The sequence below is a fragment of the Sesamum indicum genome, linkage group LG13, assembly GCF_026168435.1.
Source record: "Sesamum indicum cultivar Baizhima isolate 11 linkage group LG13, ASM2616843v1, whole genome shotgun sequence".
Lineage (NCBI taxonomy): Eukaryota > Viridiplantae > Streptophyta > Magnoliopsida > Lamiales > Pedaliaceae > Sesamum > Sesamum indicum.
The window spans coordinates 9,562,995-9,586,630 of NC_142669.1; the positions used below are offsets into that span (position 1 = coordinate 9,562,995).

The 23,636-nt window shown below is 32.3% G+C and overlaps 2 protein-coding genes across 2 annotated transcripts; both read left to right on the forward strand.

The window, feature by feature from the left end:
* The first annotated feature begins 7,023 nt into the window (after positions 1–7,023).
* On the forward strand, positions 7,024–10,525 carry LOC105177024 (beta-glucosidase 18). Its single transcript, XM_011100038.3, has 12 exons — positions 7,024–7,323; positions 7,412–7,478; positions 7,596–7,654; positions 7,933–8,008; positions 8,093–8,167; positions 8,263–8,350; positions 8,496–8,748; positions 8,854–8,969; positions 9,054–9,327; positions 9,422–9,524; positions 9,821–9,920; positions 10,112–10,525. The coding sequence occupies exons 1-12, from the start codon at positions 7,114–7,116 to the stop codon at positions 10,341–10,343; spliced, it is 1,653 nt and encodes a 550-aa protein (XP_011098340.1). The 5' UTR covers positions 7,024–7,113; the 3' UTR covers positions 10,344–10,525.
* A 7,935-nt stretch (positions 10,526–18,460) lies between these two features.
* Positions 18,461–21,790, forward strand: LOC105177023 (beta-glucosidase 18). The gene is made up of 12 exons (XM_011100037.3): positions 18,461–18,731; positions 18,832–18,898; positions 19,013–19,071; positions 19,279–19,354; positions 19,439–19,513; positions 19,614–19,701; positions 19,887–20,139; positions 20,233–20,348; positions 20,433–20,706; positions 20,802–20,904; positions 21,202–21,292; positions 21,466–21,790. Exons 1-12 carry the CDS (start codon positions 18,468–18,470, stop codon positions 21,704–21,706), a joined length of 1,707 nt encoding a protein of 568 aa, XP_011098339.3. The 5' UTR covers positions 18,461–18,467; the 3' UTR covers positions 21,707–21,790.
* The last annotated feature ends 1,846 nt before the right edge of the window (positions 21,791–23,636 follow it).

Here is a 23,636-nt window from a genome sequence, read left to right on the forward strand (position 1 = left end):
GTATGATCTTTGATTCAGAGAAATGAGAAACTGTTTTCTATCTCTAGCAATATTCATACCAAGAATCTGTTTTGCGTTGCCAAGATCTTTCATCTCAAAAGCTTTGCATAAATCTCTTTGTAAAGAAGATATAAGATGTAAGCTAGGACTAGCAATTAGCATGTCATCGACATATAATACCAAGAATATAGGGGAATCATGCACATGCTTGAAATAAAGACAGTGATCATATTGGCTTCTAGTGAAATTTAAAGATAACATGAACTCATCAAATTTTTTATTCCATTGTCGAGGGGATTGTTTCAGTCCATAAAGCGATTTTTTAAGCAAACACACATAATCAGGTTTAGAGATATCAGTAAAGCCAAATGGTTGATGCATGTAAATGTTTTCATCTAAATCACCATGTAGAAAAGCAGTTTTAACGTCCATTTGTTTTAATTTCCAATCATAGTGAGCAGTGAGGGCAAGTATTATGCGAACAGTGGTGTATTTAACAACAGGTGAAAAAATCTCATTATAATCAATTCCTTCTTTTTGTGTGAAACCTTTAGCAACTAATCTAGCCTTGTATTTTATAGGATTTTCTTGTTTTATTTTGAATAGCCATTTACAATCAACAATAGAGGCATTTTCTGGTTTAGGGACAAGGACCCAGGTTTTATTGTCTTTCAAAGATTTCATTTCCTCTTTCATAGCACTAAGCCATTTTTCTGATTTTAAGGCTTCTTCGACACTAGAGGGTTCTATAAGTTCGGTGTTAAAGCTAGTGTGAAAATCCCTAAGCTTTGTTGGTTTTCTAGTCTGTCTTCTATCTCTGTCTCTAGTAAGAAGGTAGTTATCTAATGGGTTCTGAGTTTCTGAAAATTCTTCTTCTTGGTTGTTCCCTAATTGTTCGTTTTCACTTAATTGTTCCTGATGGTTTCCTAATTCCTCCCCTTCTTGGTTATCCTCTAAATTGACTTTGTTAAAGGTCGATTCTGTTTCTATAGGTTGGGTTTTTGCTAGACATGGCATTTCATTTTCATTAAACGTGACATTCCGGCTAATTAAAACTTTAAACCCTGGTTGACTCCTAATCCAAAGTCTATAGCCTTTAATACCCGCAGGATAACCAATAAAAACACACTTAAGAGATTTAGGATCAAGTTTATCAGAATCTTGAAGAACAAAAGCAGCACAACCAAACACACGCAAAGCTGATAAATCAGGGATTCTACCATTCCACATGAAATCAGGGGTTTTTCCAAGTAAAGGCACAGAGGGGGACATATTAATAAGATGTGCAGCAGTTAAAACAGCTTCTCCCCAGAAAGACTTCGGTAAACCAGAACTAATCAAAAGACATCTAACTTTATCAAGTAGTGTGCGGTTCATGCGTTCAGCAATACCATTTTGTTGAGGTGTGTAAGGATTTGTTTTGTGCCTTTTAATACCGAATCCTTCACACAAATCAGAAAAGTTTTTGTTGCAAAATTCAAGCCCATTATCAGTTCTAAGAGATTTCAACTTTTTTCCCGTTTGGTTTTCAACAAAGATTTTCCAATTTTTGAATTTATCAAAAACTTCAGATTTATGTTTCATAAGAAAGACAAAAACTTTACGAGAGAAGTTATCAATAATAGAAAGAAAATAGCGATTTCCACCATGGGTGGGTACAGTACTAGGACCCCAAACATCTGCATGCACATAGTCTAAAATACATGGGGACATAGATGGGTTTGGGGATGGGGAGGTAGGGAATTGTACTCTATGCTGTTTACCCATAACACATTCATCACAGAAATCCAGTTTATCTACTTTATCATTTAAGACACCATCTCTTTTTAAAAAATCAAGACCTTTTTGACTAATGTGGCCTAATCTCTTATGCCATAAGGAAGTTAAGTCACACACAGAGACTGATGCAGCAATGTTATCATAAGATGCGGTGCATATGTAAAGATTCCGTTTTCGTTCAGCTTTGAAAACCACTAAAGAGCCTTTCATAATTTTCATGAGGCCTTTGCCCCACCTACCTTCTAAACCATTTTCTTCTAATGCAGCACATGATATGAGGTTGTGACTTAAGTCAGGAACATATCTGACATTTTTCAAAAGCATTTTATAACCATCAAAACATAATGAGATGTCACCAAGACCTTTGATTTCACATTTTTTCTCATTTGCCATTGAAACAAAACCAGCATGCTCATATTTCAAGTTTGTGAAAATGTCTTTGAAAGGACTCATATGAAATGTGCAACCGGAATCTATAAGCCATTCATGCATGTCAAAAGTACTCACAGAATTTGCTTCATAAACAACAAAGACTTCACCATTTGATTCAATAGACACATTACTGACTTTTTCTTTATCATCATAATTTCTATCCCTGTTCTCACGTCTAGGTTTTCTACAATCTTTGATATAATGGCCTTTGGTTCCACAATTGTAGCATCGTCTATCTCTAATTTTTTCATCTCTAAGGTTTGTCTCTCGAGGTCTAGACTTACTTCTATTGGTTTTAGTCTTACTTCTGCTCCTACTATTATATCGAGAATTAAAGTTCCTGAATCTTGTTCTACCCCTAACGGAATTGATCTCATAATGGTTTTGGCTAGGTTTATTAACTTTGAGATCTAGTTCTTTACTCTTAAGCCCATTTACTACAGTTTCTAAATTAATACTATCTCTACCATATTTGATAGCAGCTTTCACGTCAGAGTAAGATTCAGGTATTGCATTTAGGAGAACAATGGGGGAATATTCATCAATGTATTTGTCACCAGCAAGTTTAATATCTTGAATTAGCTTAGTGAAGTCATCAAGGTTTTCATCAATATTTTTGGACAAATCAAGTTTATAACGGAAAAATTTTTCCAGCAAAAACAGTTTATTAGGAAGGGAGATTTCAGTAAACAATTCCTCCAACTTATCCCACAAAGCTTTAGAAGATTCCAGTTTTCCGACTTTTCTTAAAACAGTATCAGATAGATTCAAAACAATAGAGGAATATGCAAATTCATCATTTTCTAATTTCTTTTCCTCAGAAATATTTTCAGCGTATTTGCCATCAATGGCTTTAAAAACCTTTTGTTGGATAAGGATGCCTTTCATCTTTTGTTGCCATATAGAAAAGTCGGTTTTTCCGTCAAATGGTTGAAGGCTATAACCAGCCATTTAAAAAAGATTTTGAAGGAAACAGTCTAGGGTTTTAGTAAGGCAGAAAAAGATCCTGAAACAGTAGAATTTTAAAAACAGGTTTGCACAGCACTACAGAAACTCAAACTTTATCAAGGAAGTGAAAAAACCGAGTATACAGAAGAGAAATCACAAGATTATTCAGATAAAGAGCAACACTGTATACGGAATAGCAGAAACAACAGAAGTAAATCAGTTATCAAACATCCACAGAAAAACACAAGATTCGAGACGTATTAACAGAGAGTAGATAGAACAGAAATTAAAGGCAGGTGTATTAGAACCGAGGCTAACCGGCCTAAGTCCCGTCCAGATACCCGACGACCTCAGGGGTCCGGCCAGGAGGGATATTAGGGGGTTTTACCGCGGCTAACAGGAGTAATGTAAAGGAATAACAACGACAGTAAAGAAAAATGAAGCAGAAGCGAATAAGAACCAGAGGAAGGGTTATGCGAAGGTTTTACCGTCACCAGGATCAACGCAGATCGGAGAATCGGCTCTGATACCACTGTAGGGTATAACCCTCCAGTGGTATTCGTCGTTTCACGGAGAAATCCTATCAACTATTACAACACTTATTGGAGTATAAACTCCTTAAAATACAACCCGAAAAGAGAAACTTGCGGAAACGTAAACAATACAACGAAAAGGAAATATAAAAGCACTGTTTGAAAATGGCTCAGGTTAAAGCCAGATCCAGAGAAAACGGGACGCGGTCACCACAAAGTACCGTTCCCAAACCAGCCCTCACAACTCACGGCTACTCCACCCGAACCACCCAAGGAACACCTCGAATCACAAAGACCCGTCAATATACCCGGAAACCCACACACAGAATATCACAGAGATAAGGCAAGGGGAAAGTGTATCGGAAAACAGATTTCAGTTCGCGCACCGAGCGGAAAGGGGGAAATCCCCTTTTATAGAAAGTCTCAAGTAACTGCCGAAGGAACACAACCGTTTGGGGGTTTTCTTGAAGCCATTAGATTGGCTTCAGAAAACCGCCGGACGGTGGCTATTCTAACCGTCATGCGGTAACCGGCAAGAAGGAAGAGGGAGAGTGAATCGGCGGAGTGAGGGAGAGGAGAGGTGAGAGAGAGAGAAGAAACTGATTAGGGTTTTGAGAGAAGAGGGTATATAAGTGAGGTACTCGGGTCGGGTAGTCGGGTTGGATCGGGTAGTCGGGTGGGCCTCCAAGTGAGTTGTGGGCTTATAGTTTGGGCTTCCGGTTTTGGGCCATATTTACAACAGTACATGTAGGGAAAGTTAATAGTTTTAGTAATCATTAATTACATTTAAACCTACTATAAAAATACAAAATTATACTTTCTTTCAAAGAAGTCTTAAAAAATTATACTTACAACCCCTCCAAGAATTTTTTATTTACATCTCATCTCATTTCGTTAGGATTTGGACGAAAAATATTGACATTAGTAAAAAAAAATACACATATTTTTAATTTTATTTCTCATGTAACATGTTCTTGTAATAATTTTATATTTATAAGGAAAAATATGTATTGATGTTAACTCACTCCACATATATATTATACTAATCCATTTATAAGTACAAAAATATATACTAAAATTTTAATGAGGGGCAAAATTAAATAGTTATGTCATTACTTTTGCCAGTATTTGCACTTTTCGTCAAAATCCTAATGGAAAGATGACGGTGCGAAGGAAGAACTTTTAAAGAGAGTATAAGTATAATTTCAAAACTTCAAAGTCTAATTTCGTAGTTTTAGAGAAAATATAATGTAATTAACCCTATTACTAATAATAATAATTATTATTACTATTCAGTTAAATTTCGAGGGTAAAATGATCATTTATCTTTTCGGTGCAAGCTTGCAACTATTTTATACCATCTTCATAGGTGGTATTAATTATTCAAGTGCAACAGTAATTAGTACAGAGTCTTGATTTTATATCGAGGTCCCATAAATTAAAGTAAATATTATATTATTTGTACTAATTTTTCAAATACAAGCTTACATATCAAAGTAAACGGAGCCGAAGGAAAACATGCCCATGTGGTTCAACTTTGTTTTATACGTAATTAACAAATATACAGTTAATAATCAACTAAACTTTGATGTAAATCTGATCATATATTAAAATTGTCTACACATATAATTTAAATATATTGATTAATATATTAATATTTTTTATTTATTGATGCATGATATGTGCGTGAACTTCTAAATCATCATTATTAAGAAGAAACAATAAAAAAAAAAAAAAAACTGTACATATTGAATCTACAGGCCCCACTCTCTTCAAAAAAAAAAAATATTGTGGGGTGGCATATGTGTAGTTGTAGGTGGAAGAATATAGTTGACTTTTTCTCATTTAAATTATTATCCTATTTTCTATTTAATATTTTAAAGTATTTATAAAACTTTTTATTTTTAAAAATGTAATTATTTTGTAAAAGATTTAAATTTTATGATAATCTCCAAAGCTCATAGCATTTGGGAAAAACAATGTGAAAATTAGAAAAAACTAAAGTGGGAAGTGTTTTGTAATAAAACTAGTTTTTCAAGAAGTTTTAATTAGGCCAATAAGGTCGGATTTATAGTAGTTGTTGATTAATTATAAATTATTACAAAATATTAAAAATTGAATACATATAATGTTTTACTTGTCAATAATAGAAATTTATGATGTACTGATACATCAATTCAATCAGGTTACATTTAGATTGATGGGTTTGAATATAAAATAATAATTTGAAAAAATAATTTCAAATAACTCCATGTTTACAGAATTTGAAATTCATAATTCAAAATTTATCGATCTAAATATACCCTTGTAGAATACACACAGGGAAAATTACTTGTTTAATTCTTTAAGTTTGTCTGCTATTAATTTTAGTCTTTTAAATTTACTCATTTTAGTTTTAGTTCGATAACTTTCAAGTTGTTTAATTTTAGTCTTTTGACCAAATTTCGAATAATTTTACCCCTACACATTTTTCAAGAGCAATTTTAGTCCATATATATTACATTTAGGCCACTTTTACTTTGGGTGATTAGGCATGATATCGCCCTTAATCACCCTTTATTTTTTGTTTACTTCATTTTGAACCCATCTGACATTAACAACTCAGGCCCAAAATTGTAGATGATATTTGGTTAATTGCAATCAAGTCCACCAATTTGGTATTATAATGTCACCCGGGCTCATCATATGCTGATTAAAAATGCCTTGGAAGTTTGTCCTCAAACATTTCCAACCAAATTACCTCACTATCCCCAGTTGTGCAGATAATTACTAATTGACCTACTCCTTCTGTAACAATGGCAGAATAGACTATTAATATATAATTGCCTAATTCTAATATTATTAAAGATAAAGGACCAAAATGAAAAAGTTATAGGACAAATATTTTTTTTCCCAATACACACGCAGATAATTATCAAAATGCTATTTTTTTTATTTCAATATTAAAATACATTTTGAGAAGTGAGACAGTAATAATAAATATAAATTATGTATAAATTTAATTTATTATCATTTTGGTACATATTGATCCATATAATTATTTTAATGCCCCAATAATGGAAGCCCACTACCTAACTTATCACTTTTATTATAACCACCCTCTATTTTTAGATCTACTACAATTTTAAAATAATCATTTTTCTAAAAGTTAAAGTATTCACAAACACTTGCATTATTTAACTGTTTTCATTTCCGATTTCTTTTTATAAAATTCGATTCATTTTTATATTATACAATATATTTAAATTTAAAATTAATAATATTATATTTTTAAATTAAAAAATAAAATACTACTATTAAAAAAATTGTATATACATAGAACTCGAATTGGAAGCTCTTGATCATGTGGAGTGAACTAAATATTACCGGTGGAGCAAAGCATAGCCGCTCGAGCTCAGACGGTCAAAGCTTATTTCTATAAATGGAGAAATATGTCTGTGCTGTTGCTGAAAGAGGCCCAAGTCTGAAGGAGAAAGGAATGGAGAAGATCAAAATCACGTGGGTTTTCGTCTCCCATTGCTTCATCTTGCTGCTATCTGCGCCCATATCATTAGCTGAAGAACAAGTTGACATCAAAAGGTCGGATTTTCCACATGGGTTTTTCTTCGGAGCTTCCACTTCTGCATATCAAGTCTGTGAACTCTCTGGTTTTTTTTTTCCCTATGTTTTTCAAGAAAATGGACTTGGACCCATGTTGTCTTTGTCTCTCTTTTGTTTAGATCGAAGGAGCAGTTCATGAAGATGGTAAGGGCTTGAGCAACTGGGATGTTTATTGCCGGATTCAAGGTGATAAACCCGAGTTTCTTGTTTCTATTGTTGCTCAACGTTTTCTTGATTTGATCCTCTGTTCTTGCCTGTTTGATGCTGTGGAGTTTGACTTCTGGTGTGTTTTGAGATTTTCAGGTAACATAGCGGATGGTACGAGTGGTGATATAGCTAATGATCATTACCATCGGTACATGGTAATCCCCTGCATTTTTAAGTTTCATTGTTTGAGCAAATTGGTTACTATTTAAGCTTCGACAATCCATATACCAATTATCTTTATCAAATATTTATGAATAAAGAATAATTACTACAAGTTGGTGGGACTCGAACTTGAACACATGACTTAATGGCCAAGAGGTCTTAATTAGCTTGGTCGACTAAGTTAAGCCTAGCGTTATTGATAGTTTTATCTTAGAATCGAAGATGATTTTATTACGTTGTTGTTTCCTTAATTTCCTCTAATGAATCACAGGAAGATATTGAGATAATACATTCACTTGGGTTGACTGCTTACCGCTTTTCGATTTCATGGAGTAGAGTACTTCCTAGTATGTACCTTTTCAAACTTCCTTTCTTGGTTGGCTGTTTTAGCTTGTAATTCTTGACAAGCATCTCTCTGATTATGGATATAGGAGGAAGACATGGTGGGGTTAACCAAGCTGGTATCACCTTCTATAACAGTATTATTGATAATCTCCTACTCAGAGGTATTATGCAAAGTGGTCGTACTTAATTACTCAATTGCCATTTCAGTTAAATTACGAGTGTGTTTAAGTTGATATTGTTATAAGGTTGAATACAGGTATACAGCCTTTTGTGACGATTTTCCACAATGAATATCCTCAAGAACTTGAAGACCGAATCGGGGGCTGGCTCAGTCCTGTAATGCAGTAAGTATATGTATCGAGCTTTCGTCATCTAAATTGCTAATTGATTTTGTGGAGTAAATTGTAGAAGCCAAGAATCTTGCTTGACAGTGGGATTCATTTAATTGGACTGTTGTATTAATGGGCAATTATATATCTGGTTTAACAGAGAAGAGTTTGTCCATTTTGCCGAGACATGTTTTAAACATTTTGCTGATCGGGTGAAGTATTGGATGACTATCAACGAGCCCAACTTACTCGCAGAAGTGACATATGAAAGAGGACTGTTCCCTCCAGCTCGTTGTTCGCCTCCTTTTGGTCACTGTGCCGGTGGGAATTCAGATGTTGAGCCTTTGATTGCGGTGCACAACATGTTGTTGGCACATGCCAAAGCGGTTAAATTGTATCGTGAGCAGTATAAGGTAAGCATCCATAGCAAAAACCTCAAAAGAGGATTGCAAACAAATGTGTGTTTAAAAGATTTAAATATTTTCGTCCTCCTTGCCTACTGAATGATCTTGATGCAGTCCAAAGTGAATGGTGTAATAGGCATCACCGTCTGTGCATACATGTACACACCACTGACAGAGAGCGAGGATGACACGGAAGCTGCAAACAGGGCCTTAGCTTTTAATGCTGCTTGGTTAGTGTTACAATCAACATAAGAAATGAAGCTTTCTGTTTTTCCTGATCATGATAGATCATGTTCTGTGTTGTCATTGAAAAGGATGTTGGATCCGCTAGTATTTGGGGATTACCCTCCAGAAATGAAGCGTTATCACGGAAGCGAATTACCAAGCTTTTCTTCAGAGGAAAGAGAGCTTTTAAGAGACAGCATAGACTTTATGGGGATAAACCACTACGGCACACTCTATGCAAAGGATTGTATCCACTCCAGTTGTGTGTGCAATGATTCTGTTTATACCCTAGGTAGCGACCGACTGATCCGTGGGTTTGTCTACACTACTGGAGAGCGCAATGGCGTTCCAATTGGGGAACCAGTACAAATTCTGATACTTCATCTCTGATCGACATTTTTCCATTTACCAAATATGCAGTCCATGTTTCTAATACTCTTGCTCATTCCTCGTGCAGACAGGAATGTCTCAATTTTTTGTGGTTCCGAGAGGCATGGAAGATATTGTGAACTATATGAAGGAGAGGTACCATAACAAGCCAATGTTCGTCACTGAAAATGGTAAATATCTTCAAGCAGTCATCTTCCTCTAAATATTCATTTATGCATGCTTGCCTTGTCTATGCATAAAAAACGTCGATGATTCATACTGTGGTGATGTAATTGTCATTTGACATTCCAAATTTGAAAGTTTAGCAGGTCAAAAAGTGGATCCTTTATATGAGATTAGTCAATACAAAAGACGAGCAATAGGAGGACAACGTCCTGATTATAACCAGTTTTACCAGTTAATACAGGTCGATTAATTCATTTTCTCTTACACTCTGGTATATAACCCGAACTGATTTCAACTCCAGGTTATTCCTCTCCGGGCAACGAAGATGACGTCTACCAGCATGATGTCAAGAGAATCCATTATCATCAGTTGTATCTTGCATCTCTTGCTCAAGCTGTGAGGTACTTAAGTTCTATGATGTGACTCAAATTAGGCCTAATAGACGTTGATATTGTTGGTCGTCTGCAGTACCGAAACAAATACATATCATAGGCCATGTTTTCCATTGAAATGTCGTGCGGGCTCTATACCATTGCTACCTCTAGTTAAAAATTTGTGTACTCATGCCACAGTCGTCGATCAAAATCTGCAGGAACGGGGCTGACGTGCGAGGCTATTTCATATGGAGCTTGATGGATAACTTTGAATGGTCAAGCGGATACGCCTTGAAGTTTGGAATATATCGCATCGATCCTCAAACATTAAACAGGATTCCAAAACTATCTGCTACTTGGTACAAAGATTTCTTGAGCAATTCCAGTCTTGGTGTTGCAGAATTGTCTATTACAGTTCCAGATGAGAACAAAGATGTTCACTCTGAATAAGGAAATATACATTATGCAACATCCTATGTTTCTTTGTTTTTTTCCCTAAAAAAACTATTAAATTTTCATGGCATTAAAATTCAACCTATCATCTTTTGCTCGAGAAACTTTCTGATTCCACGGATGCTAAATAATAGCATATATATTTATGATGTGATTGATGTTGATTGTATTTTGTTCAAGTTCGAATCTTGGTATAATATGCAGCATGTGATTGATACTCACGGAAATTTGTACTCCAATCATAATCAAACGGCTTATATTAGTATCTCGAACTAATGTTTTAAAACTCCGAACGTTGATTGAACCAGAAAATTGACTGAGTTAAGAGCCATTGATTCAACCATCGGGTGAATTGTAATCGAAGATGTCATAATTATATCATTATAAAGAATTAATATATTAAAATACAAAAATATAAATGAAAACATTAAGTCACTGTAGAAATTAAAAGTATCCTAGAATTTGATAACTCAATATATTAAAGTTTTTTGGTCAAAAATAAAAATAGAAATATTGAGTAGATAATAAAATAATGAGTGTTTTAACATTATAATTAAATTATAATAATTTTTTTTATTTCCAATAAAAATAATATATAAATCTTATTCTATTAGTTGCGGTTAAATTAGCAACTTAAGTAATAATAAAAATTTAATTAAATTATGTTCTTAATGAGTGTGTTCATTTATTAGTATATAATTTAAATAATTATTATAATGTGGGTGCTGATTTATTGGTATTTTTCTCAATTTTCATATGAAATATCATGGATTCAATTTATAAAAATTTAATAAAAGTTCATGAACCGAATAGTTCACTGGGTTCGGGACTGGATCAACAGGGTAGTCGATTCAACCGATAGTTCACGCAATTTTCAAAAAATAAAAATAATTTTGAATCTAGTCGAATTTTATTGGTCGAACCTGACCATTTTATGGAACAATTGATGATTCAACTGGTTCAGGCTGGATTTTAAATCTTTAACTTGAATTATGATGGTTTTTCAACTTTTTTTTTAAAAAAAAATTATATATAATTTATTATGCACATGCATAAAATGTATAATAAATTAAAGAAGCCGACGGGTCCGATTTATGTTAAGTTTACAAAAATCAAAGTCCTTACGCGTAAAGAAATTATTGGACCTGGGACTTGCTCCGACCCACACTGAATGGTCTGGACATGGTAGATTCAATTTAAAAATTTTACAATATTAAAAATATATCCTTTGAAAAACAATACTATCATAACTTTATAAATACCAAAATCCAATTATGGCTTCAAAACTCGCTCGTTGCCATCCCTACATCAGTTATGGGTTATTATAGTTTATAAGATGCTTTAAAACTTATAAACTACCTTAATTTATTTCAAATTGTTGGAAAAAAATTATTGAAATGTCGAAATATTATTAACGTCAATTTTATAATTAAACTTTTTTTCCCTATTTTTTTCTTTTTTGTTTTTTACCAATAAATGAGTTGAAATGTGCATTTAAGTATAGTTGATTGGGACACAATCTAAACTTTCTTACAGCTGTATTATCAAAGATAATACTAAAATGAAGCTTTAGTGGTACAAATTTAGGTATTTTGACTAAACTCAACTAATATATTTCAAATAGAAGTACGTGTTAGGCGTATCCATCCCTAAATTTGAGGGAATGCAACTGAAAAAGAAAAATCCAAAAAACAAAAGTTGAAAAGATGTGAGGTGAATTGGGATACTTTTGATTGATTCAAACAATCTCTTTACGATAATAGTTTTATTTCCTTAGATCTTTTAATTTTATTAGGAATCTACCTTTTATCGATTTAATAGGATTAGGTAACTAGTCAATATAAATATTAATTTAATTAATCATATGAAAATCTTTGGATCTTGGATACTTGGATCTTTCTTCTTTAGACATTCTCTGCGTCTTTTATGTTTCTCTATGCATTATTTTATGAACATGTCTAGTTAATTTCTCTAATTCCGATTAAAGACTCGGTAAATGTTTAATTTCAATGGATTGTGAAATATAATTTATGATTTATAATTTCATTCATATTAGTATTTGTGTTATTCTCTGTGCTTTTATTACAAACAATCTGATTTATGAATAATAAAGCTCATTGTTTATTGTCAAGAATATTTGCTTAGCCAATTGAACTTGCAAACCCGTAATTTTTTGTTTAGTCCATAACTAGCAGTAATGTAGCATAATTGATTATGCCCTAGTTTTCGATTATGTTGTGGGGAATGCACAATCTAATTTAAATAAATCCTCGTAGAAATTTATTGGTTAGAATTAGATTTTTCTAGTTTTTAATGTTGTTGGTAAATTAAATCTTAAGGACATTCCAAGTTGTTTACTGATTAGAAATTTAGTCAATGGACGTTCCTTAACTATCAACAAGGTAATGAAAGGTGAGATTGTTAGGTCGTACCAATGACCATAACTAATTTATCTATTATGAATGATTGTAATCTTTGCATCTATAATCAACTATGGAATGGAGAATGATCCGATGTTTAATTAGAATGTTTTTCTTATATTTATTCTCTCTTTAAGTGTTTTATTCTATTTGACTTTAGATCTAAATTTTAAAACAAACTCCCGCCTTTTTGTTTTTCTTCTACTTTTAAAGAAATTAATTTAAAATTAATTTTTGTGGATTTGACCCTACTCATCACTTCCACAAGTTTTTAGTAGGATAATATTTTTAGTGGATTCAGCTCTCATCAACAATTTAGTCAGCATCCTATGTGGATGCTGTCTTGACAAAAAATGGTTAACCACCACCACACAGTCGGTCGCCGGGATATATTTTCCAGCGCGTCTCCACTCACATGCACCACCACTGAACTCACCGTTTGACATTGATTCCAATCCTACAGCATGTATTTCAATCGGAGTTCAAACGCTCCCCCATTGATGACTATAGTCTTGCCTAATTAAAACTTAAATTTAATTTCTTTCTCTTCTTGATTCGCTGGAGTCCGACCTACCCACTTTTCGAGACAACCACCAATCAACTCCCCATCCTCCAGCGAGTTAATTGGACCCTGGCCCGTCCATTTTCGTTCACTATCTGGTCGGTTCTCTTTATTTTTATTTTTGCCACTTTTTTGTGGCGCCCACAACTGATTCTTCTATCATATCTCTGCCCCTAGCGATCATCTCACCGGAGGACCAACACTCCTGTGTTCACCTCCCCATGTCACACACATCCCTCCAATCAATTTTCATCAACAACCCATCCACGTCATGGCTCCTCATCGTTAACTTGTCCTATATACTTTAATTTAGTAGCAATTTTGGTCCTTCCAGCCAATATTACCCACCCCTTGCCACATTAGTAGCCACGCACGACGCCACGTGTTTAAGTTCAGACCACTTGGCAATTAGAACCCTCAACCTCAATTTGTCCAATTAGGTTTTGGATAATATTTGACAAAAGAATCAAAATTGTTACTAAATTAAAATATATAGGACTAAAATTGTCAATCCAATAGTTATAGGACTAATTTCGCCACCCCTTATACTTACAGGACTAATTCCGCTATTTTGTCTATCAATAAATTCAACAAATTTCGATTAACATACGAACTTATTTATTTGACGAATGCAAATTTTAAGTGTATTAAATATAATTTTTTAAATTATAAAAAAATTATGCATAATTACACCAAAAAGACAGTATAATTATCATTTTTATATATATTGACTTACACTGATGTGACGATTTGTTCTATTTCTTTTTTAATACACGCAATAGATTCGTTTAATCCTTATGACACAGACATAACCAATTAATTACGTATCAAATTATTTTCTTTCTAGAAAAAGCCAAAAAAAGAGAGGGGCCAAGAAAGTCAAATCAAGATCAAGTCCTCACGTGCATCACGTGTGTGTGTGTGTTTCCGATTTTTTACTGCAGATCTCATCAGCCCACTTGACCATGAAATTAACTCCGTTAGAAACGAGCGCAAAAGCGTTAATGTCTGTCTATTCTTTTTTATATATTATTTATGTGATGTATTATCTTGAACTTTTATATAAATATGTATAAAATGGATATAATTTGATAATAAATAGTTAATTTAATTTTATAAAATTAAATATATAATATTTATATGTATAAAATAGACATAATTTGATAATAAACAATGACAAATGTCTCCCAAAATACAACATTAAATATATAACACTTATTTTAAATTATTTCTAAAATATACACACTATATCCAACACATACTTATTTATTTTTATTTTTTTGTCCCTATCTCTACAAATTACTCAGAAAATAAATCCAAACACTATGTAAAATTTTCTATAGTTTCAATTTCATCTGGTAGCCATGATGTTTGTTTTTATCTAACAAATAAGTCTCTTTGTTAGTCAAAGTTCACCAAATTTACTGATATTTAAAAAAAAAATTGAGTGTAAATTGATATTTATTCCCAATTGACTTATTACAGGTCAAATACTTTTTTTCGAACTAATCTACCCTTAAAACCATAAAAATATATCTCCTCACATGCATTATTGCGTGAAAACGTGTGAGGGTAATTTGATCATAAAAAAATTTATTTGACCTGTTATAAGTCAATAATAGTCAATTGGAGATAAATATAGATTGTTTTTTCTATTTTTTTTGTTAATATAAATAAATTTAGTTAATTTTGACTAACATAGTGATTTATTTGTTAAACAAAAATAAATTAAAAAATATTTGATGTAATTTTTTAAAGTATAAAAATTTACATATAATTATATCAAATTTAACAAAAAAAAATATATAATTATCCCTATTAAAAATTTACTGTATAATACAATCCATTTAGGTTTGTATTGCTCATAATTCATTGTTTGTATTGCCTTCCACCTCTTCGCACCACCACTCCACACTCCGCGACATTTGAGCGGTGACATCGTGCCCAGATCTGGACAGTGACGTCTTAGGTGATGGTGCCCGTCGCGAACCCATGTCTGGGCGGCGACGTCGTCATCGCCCAGACGGGTGACAGCAGGTGGAGCGACGGCCCTCCACCAACGTCTATATATATACATATTTGTATATATAATTATCATGCTTTTTTTATTTTACACATAAATATATAAATGTAAAGTATATTTTAAAAATACATAAAATCTGGATTGATCATTTTTGTTGCGAAGATCAATGGCTATTAAAAATTGATTAGATTCTATGATTCTAATGCAATAATAAAAGATCCAATAGTTATTATAATAATAATTTATATTACATAAGAATATAAAAAGAATTTAAAAAAAATAACTCCATTAAATAAAAATAAAAGGCAAGAAGAGCGTGTGCAAAATTTTAAAAAATACAGGATTTTCGTCGTTTACTTTTTTAATATAAGAGGTTTTAGCTAAATTTCTATAACACATGAGGGTATTATGCAATTTTTCTCATTTTACACGCCCCTAATTTATGGTTGGTTTACATAAATTAGTTTTTATTTTTTGTATAATTATAAAAATTATTAGTGATAGATTGTGTAATAATGCTAATATTTTTATTTTTAGAAAGTATTCGTGTAATTTTTTAAAAAAGTAAGGTGTGGTTTGTGTAAGTGATAATGATATTTTGATAGGTGTATGTGCAATTATCTAAAAGAAATGAGTGGTTTGTGTAAACAGACCATAAATCAAAGAGTGTAAATGTAATTATCCCTAATATATAACACCGATTGTTTCTTGAAATTTCATATAATTATATATAGGCTTTTAATTTTGAAATTAAGATTATATTTTTTATCCCATAAGATAAAAAGTGTTACAGTTTTAATCTCACAGTTTATGAATTTAGCATAGAGATAATCGTATTCTCCTTCCCTAAAGTTTGGTGTAATTATACATAGACCTTCTATGATTTTGAAAATAACATCTAGCACCTTTGAGATATGTTTCCATTTAACGAATAAGTTCATCCGTTAGTCTAAATTTACAGAATTTGTTGATATTAATAAAAAAAAAATGAATAAAAATTTATATTTACCCTCGGTTGATTGATTATTGATTTATTGCATGTCAAATATTTTTTTTTAACTAAACTACCCTTATTACGATGAAAATATACATGCCTACATGGGTTAACGAGTAAAAACGTATAAGGGTAATTTGGTTATAAAACGATTTATATGACCTACAATAAGTCAATCAGGGGTTAATACAGATTTTTTTTAAAATTTTTTATTAATATCAACAAATTCTATGAAATTTGACCAACATATGGACTTATTTGTTAGACGAAAGCACACATCAGGGGTGCTAAATATAATTTTTCAAACTACGAAGAATCTGTATGTAATTACACCAAACCTTAGGAGAAATGAGTGTAATTATTCCTTTAGCATATTTATAGTACTTTTTATCCTATAAAATAAAAATTGTGGCATATTTAATTCAATAGAATAAAAAATTATGATAATTTTGATTTTAAATATTATAATTTTTTAACCTACGAAAACAGATGTACTAAATCTGTAAAATACGGGAAAAAAAATATTGAGTATTCAGTACTTTTACATCGAGTAATTCCTTCTCTAAAAATTTATATTGAGCATCCTTTCGTATTTTATTTTTGTACTAAGACTATCTTTACTTTGAATTATTAGTTGAGATATTTCACTTAAATTTTTTTTATTTTTTTATTTTCTTTTGAATCGATACGATATTAGTAATTAATATCTTGCTATTATAACAAATTATGATTAAATTATAATTTTAAAATTATACATACCATTTAAATTTTATCACGCCAAAAAAAGGAAGCCTAACACTAAATTACCATCATTCTTAAGAAGAAAGAAACAATAACATAATGTTTGGATTCGTTTTCTGAGTGTTTTGTGGAGATAGAGAGAGAAACATAAGGATAAATAAGTGCGTGTTAGAGATAGTATGTATGTTTGGACTTATTTTTGGAGATAATTTAAAATAAGTATTGTATGTTTAATATTGTATTTTGTGAGACAAAAATTACTATTCATTGTCAAACATATCTTTTTTATGTATATTTATGTATATGTATGTGTATATATATGTATGTATTTATGCTAAATAATTTAAAACACCTAAATAAAGTGTTTCTAAATGATGAAATATTGAGTATGTTTTAACTCGTTACGAAAATAACTTGAAAATGAAAACAAACATAATGGAAATTCGTATTGAATCTAAAAGACAGGGGGCCCACTCTTCTCATAAAAAGTAATGTGGTTCCCATATGTGTAGTTGTACTATAGGTGAAAGGAAGTAGCTAGTTGCCTTTTCTCGTTTAAAATAGATAATAATAACATCCCCAGCCCCTCAAATTTTGTACAATTTCACTTAGATTCCTTGTAATTTTAAAAATTATATTTATTACTCTTAATATTTATTATATCTAACAAATTGGTATCAATTTCTTAATATTAACCAAAAATAAATAAATAACTTTTTTTAACCAAATTATCCTTATAAATGTGAAGATATATCTACTTATACGTATTAACTTGTGAAAATGTATATGCATACTTTTAGTCCTCTGGTAGATTTTCAGATAATTTTACCCCTATGAGTGCATATGGACTAAAACTGTCTTTCAAAAGTTGCATAGGGGTGGGTAAACTTACGTAAGTTACTGGACCTAAACAAAAATGAATATAATTATCGGATTAAAATTAAAATTAGACATACTTAGCGAACTAAAATAATACTTTTTTCTTTTAAAAATTATATTTATTATGTCTAACAAATTGGTATCAATTTCTTAATATTAACCAAAAATAAATAAATAATTTTTTTTAACCAAATTATCCTTATAAATGTGAAGATATATCTACTTATATGTATTAACTTGTGAAAATGTACACGCATAATTTGGTCACAAAATTTTGTTAGACCTGCAACAAGTCGATAAATCAATCAGGTATAAATACAAATTTTTCTTCGACTTTTTGTTAATATCAGTAAATTCGATAAATTTTGACAAAACGAAATGTCTATTTGTTAAATAAAAATAAATATTGAAATAATAAATATAATTTTTTAAATTATAAAGGGTGGATATATAATTGATCAAGAAAAAGTATGCTATTTTAATAAATAACTCCCTAACTTCTATGATTTCCAATAAAGTTTTCATAACCGCTTCCTTATCAAGAAAAGCCTTTTTGCCAAACATGTCTCTGCTGCTGCTGCTGGAAAGAGGCCGAAGTCAGAAGCAGAAAGGAAAGGAGAACATCAAGATCACATGGGTTTCCGTCTCACATTGCTTGATTTTGCTGCTATCTGCGGCCATATCATCAGCTGAAGAGCAAGTTGACATCAAAAGGTCGGATTTTCCACATGGGTTTCTCTTCGGAGCTGCCACTTCGGCTTATCAAGTCTGTGTTTCCTCTCTCTGTTTCAACCACTGTTTATTTTTTTCCCTTTGTTTTTTCAAGAAAATGGCCTTGGATTTGACCCACTTTGTGTTTCTTCAAGATCGAAGGAGCAGTTCTTGAAGATGGTAGGAGTTTCAGCAACTGGGATGTTTTTTGCCGGATTCAAGGTGATAAAGCTGAGTTTCTTGCACAGTGTCGCTCAATGTTATCTTAGTTTGATCATCTGTTCTTGCCTGTTGGTTACTGTGGAGTTTGACTTTTGGTGTGTTTGAGATTTCCAGGTAGCATAGCAGATGGGAAGAATGGTGATATAGCTGAGGATCATTACCATCGTTACATGGTAACAACCCTGCATTTATTTTGCGAATTGATAACTGATCAATAATCACTCTTACAATAGACCACCGACGACTATTACAGTAATGCAAGTATGCATGACCAACATATTCGTGGGATTCGAACCAACTTAATTGCTCACAAGACCTCTTAGGATTAAAGATGATTTTACCATTATTTTGTTTCTTTTATCTCCCCTAATGAATCGCAGGAAGATATTGAGATAATGCATTCACTTGGATTGACTGCTTACCGCTTTTCGATTTCGTGGAGTAGAGTTCTTCCCAGTATGTACCTTTTCAAATTTCCTTTCTTGGTTGGCTGTTTTAGCTTCTAATTCTTGACAAGAATGTTTCTGATTATGGTTATAGGAGGGAGACTTGGTGGGGTTAACCAAGCTGGCATCACCTTCTATAACAGTATTATTGATAATCTCCTACTTAGAGGTACTATGCCAAGTAGTGATTCTTTGATATCCAATGCTTCAACCCCTTCGATTAAAGTTACTAGTTTGTTTCAGTTGATATTGGATAAGGTTGAATACAGGTATACAGCCTTTTGTGACGATTTTCCACAATGAATATCCTCAAGAATTTGAAGACCGATTCGGGGGCTGGCTCAGTCCTGTAATGCAGTAAGTATCTGAATCCAGTTTTTTGTTATCTGACCCGCTAAATTGAGCTTGTCAAGTAAAGTGTAGAAGCCAAGAATCTTGTTTGACAGTGATCATCTAGGATAATGGTCGTCTTCTGATTGATTTTCTACAAGGATTCATTTCATCGGGCTGGTTGGTTAATGGGCAATTATGTGGTTTAACAGGGAAGAGTTTGTCCATTTTGCCGAGACATGTTTTAAGCATTTTTCTGATCGAGTGAAGTATTGGATGACTATCAACGAGCCCAACTTATTTGCAGAAATGGCCTATGAAAGGGCAACGTTCCCTCCAGCTCGTTGTTCGCCTCCTTTTGGTCACTGTGCCAGTGGGAATTCAGATGTTGAGCCTTTGATTGCGGTGCACAACTTGTTGTTGGCGCATGCCAAAGCGGCTAAATTGTACCGTGAGCAGTATAAGGTAAGCATCCATAGTTCAATAACCTTGAAAGATGTGTGTTTAAAAGATTTAAAATTTTTCGTCTACCTCACCTACTAAGTGATCTTGATGCAGTCTAAAGTGAATGGTGTAATAAGCATCACCGTTTGTGCATTCATGTACACACCACTGAGAGATGTCGAGGATGACAGGGAAGCAGCAAACAGGGCCTTAGCTTTTAATGTTGCTTGGTGAGCGTTAGAACCAATGCTAGAAATGAAGCTTTCTATTCTTCCTGATCATGATATATCGTGTTCTGTGCTGTCATTGAAAAGGGCGTTGGATCCACTTGTATTTGGGGATTACCCCCCAGAAATGAGGAGTTATCACGGAAGCGAATTACCAAGCTTTTCTCCAGAGGAAAGAGAGCTTTTAAGAGACAGCATAGACTTTATCGGGATAAACCATTATGGCACACTCTATGCAAAGGATTGTATCCACTCCAGTTGTATCTGCAATGATTCTAGTTGTTCCCAAGGTAGTGACCGTCCAATCCGTGGTTTTGTGTACACCACTGGAGAGTGCAACGGCGTTACAATTGGGGAACGAGTACAAATCTGATACTTCATCTCTGTCCAACATTTTTTGCCATTTACTAACTATGCAGTCCATCTTTCTAATACTCTTACTCATTCCTCGTGCAGACAGGAATGTCCCGATTTTTTGTGGTTCCAAGAGGCATGGAAGATATCGTGCACTATATGAAGGAGAGATACCATAACAAGCCAATGTTTGTCACTGAAAATGGTAAATATCTGCATGCAGTTGGCTTTCTCTACATAATCATTAAGCATGCTTGCCTTGTCTCTTCATAAAAACAGTCGATGATTCATATTGTCGTGACGCACTCATCATATGCCATTCCAAATTCGAAAGTTCAGTGGGTCAAAACTAGATGGTTTTATACGAGATTAGACGATACAAAATAACGGGCAATACAAGGACAGCGTCCTTGATTAGAACCGGTTTTACTAGTTAATACAGAACAGCTGATTCATTTTCCCTTTCACTGTGGTACATAAGCCAAACTGATTTCAATTCCAGGTTACTCCTCTCCGGGCAGCGAAGACGACATCTACCAGCATGATGTCAAGAGAATCCATTATCATCAATCATATCTTGCTCAAGCCGTAAGGTACTTAACTTCTATGAAATGACTAAAATTTAGCTTATCAGACGCTCCTACAGTCAATCATCTGCAGTGCATCGTTCTGGCTCTAAGAAATTGCTACATCTTGTTACAAATTCTTGTACTTATTATATGAACTGAAATGCTAGTCGCTGCACTCGAACATTCAAAATCTGCAGGAACGGGGCTGACGTGCGAGGCTATTTCATATGGAGCTTGATGGATAACTTTGAATGGTCAAGCGGATACGGCACGAGATTCGGAATATATCGCATCGATCCGCAAACACTAAACAGGATTCCAAAACTATCTGCCACTTGGTACAGAGATTTCTTAAGCAATTCCATTCTTGCTGGTGTAGACTTATCTAGTACAGTTTCATATGAGAATAAAGATGTATCAATGGTTCAATCTGAATGATGAGATGTACAGTATGCAACATCCTTTTTTTCTTTTTTTTCCAAAATTTATTAAATTTTAATGGCATGAAAATTCAATCTACCATTCTTTGGGTGCTCGTAAAAAATTACGTATATATTTATTATGTTATTGGTATCAGCTCTTTTACTGTTGAAGTTCGACTTCTCGAAAAATAGGCTTATTTAAGTTCAAGAAAGCGACTATCTGTAATTTATACTTATTTATTTTTATTTTTTTCTCTCTATCTCCACAAGACACCCCAAAACAAATTAAAAACAAAATCAAACATTATGTATATATTTTTATTTATTTTTACATCTTTGTCATTGTGGATTTCGGTCATAAAAAAACAATTCAAATTCATACTATATTCAGCGCTTTGTGTACTGGATATATGGCAATCATCACCTAATATATAAAATATGGGGTGTAATATAGAGACGGAAGTAAATGGACAAGATGGAAACTCCAAAAAAATCCTGCAATTTGTATTTTTTAAGGGACAATTATATAATACATCAACATTATAAATTGATCAATGCATCAACTCAATTAATCATATGCATTAACGCGTGAAGACGTATGAGAATAATTTGATCATAAAAAAATTTATTTGACATATTATAAGTCAGTATAAGTCAATAGAAAGTAAATATAGATTTTTTTTCAAAATTCTTTTGTTAATATCAACAAATTCAGTAAATTTTGACTAACATATGAACTTATTTGTTAGATAGAAGCAAACCTCAAGGGTGTTAAATGTAATTTTTCAAATCACAGAAAATCTATGTGTAATTACATCAAACCTCAAGAGAAGAAAGTGTAATTATCCCATAAATTTATATAAAATAAAATCAATACCTACACGTCTAATAAGAATCGAGCCCTTGACTTTAAATTTATTTAAAAAATTTCAAAGTTAACTATTAAATTAAGACATGGTTGTTTTTCTTACAAGTGGCTTATGTGAGGGTGGAATTCGTGGGACCAACAATGATGAGTTTGTTTTTAATTATGATAATAAAAGATATTTGAAAGGATGAATTGGGTAATGATAGACCTCTCCATATGGTCGGCCCTAATACAGTATAGTAGGTAGGAAGAAGTTGCATGAAAACTGGCTCTGTTTGTTTTCATTTTTCTTTTTATATATTTTAAATATTTGTTTATAGTTTTGAAGTGATCGAGATTTTTACTAGGAAATAAAAATTGAAAATTTTACCTACGGCATAAATACACACTAGGTGAAGTGCGATTTTCAGCGGAGCAACAAAAATAGTCAAATCAACGAATAATGTTTGCCTTAAAAAATTAATTATTTTTTGTATTTATAGTAGTGTTGGAAATTATATAGTGTGGTGGGTTGTATTTGTTTAATGTGTGCCTCATATTATATTAAATTATTTTTTTACCCTTCAAGTTAATATTTTTTACCAATGTACATCAAGTTTTATAAAACATAGGGTAAATTAAAATTATATTTTCTTATATTTGATATAATTACAAATACCTCATCATTGTTTGAAAAATTATAAATATTCTCTAATGTTTGATGGAATTGTGTAATCCTTGAATGAGGTATAAAATTGTCAATTTTGCCTTTACAATATTTTTTTTATTTTTTTAAATTAAAAACTTATTAAAAAATCAAACGGGGTGGATGAAATATTTTTAAAAATTATCACTTAAAAAATTTAAAAAATAAATAAGATTATAATTTTTAATTTACAAGGGCATTTTGGTCGGTTCACTGCAAAAAATAGATGAAATCCTAACCATTTGACTAATTATTAGACGGTCGTTAAAATAAAAGAGCATTTGTAATTTTTCAAATAACAAGGGAGTATTCGTAGCCAAATCTCAGAGGAGGTAGTTGTAATTTACCCAAAAACATATAGTTCAATGTATTTTATATAATTACATTATTGTT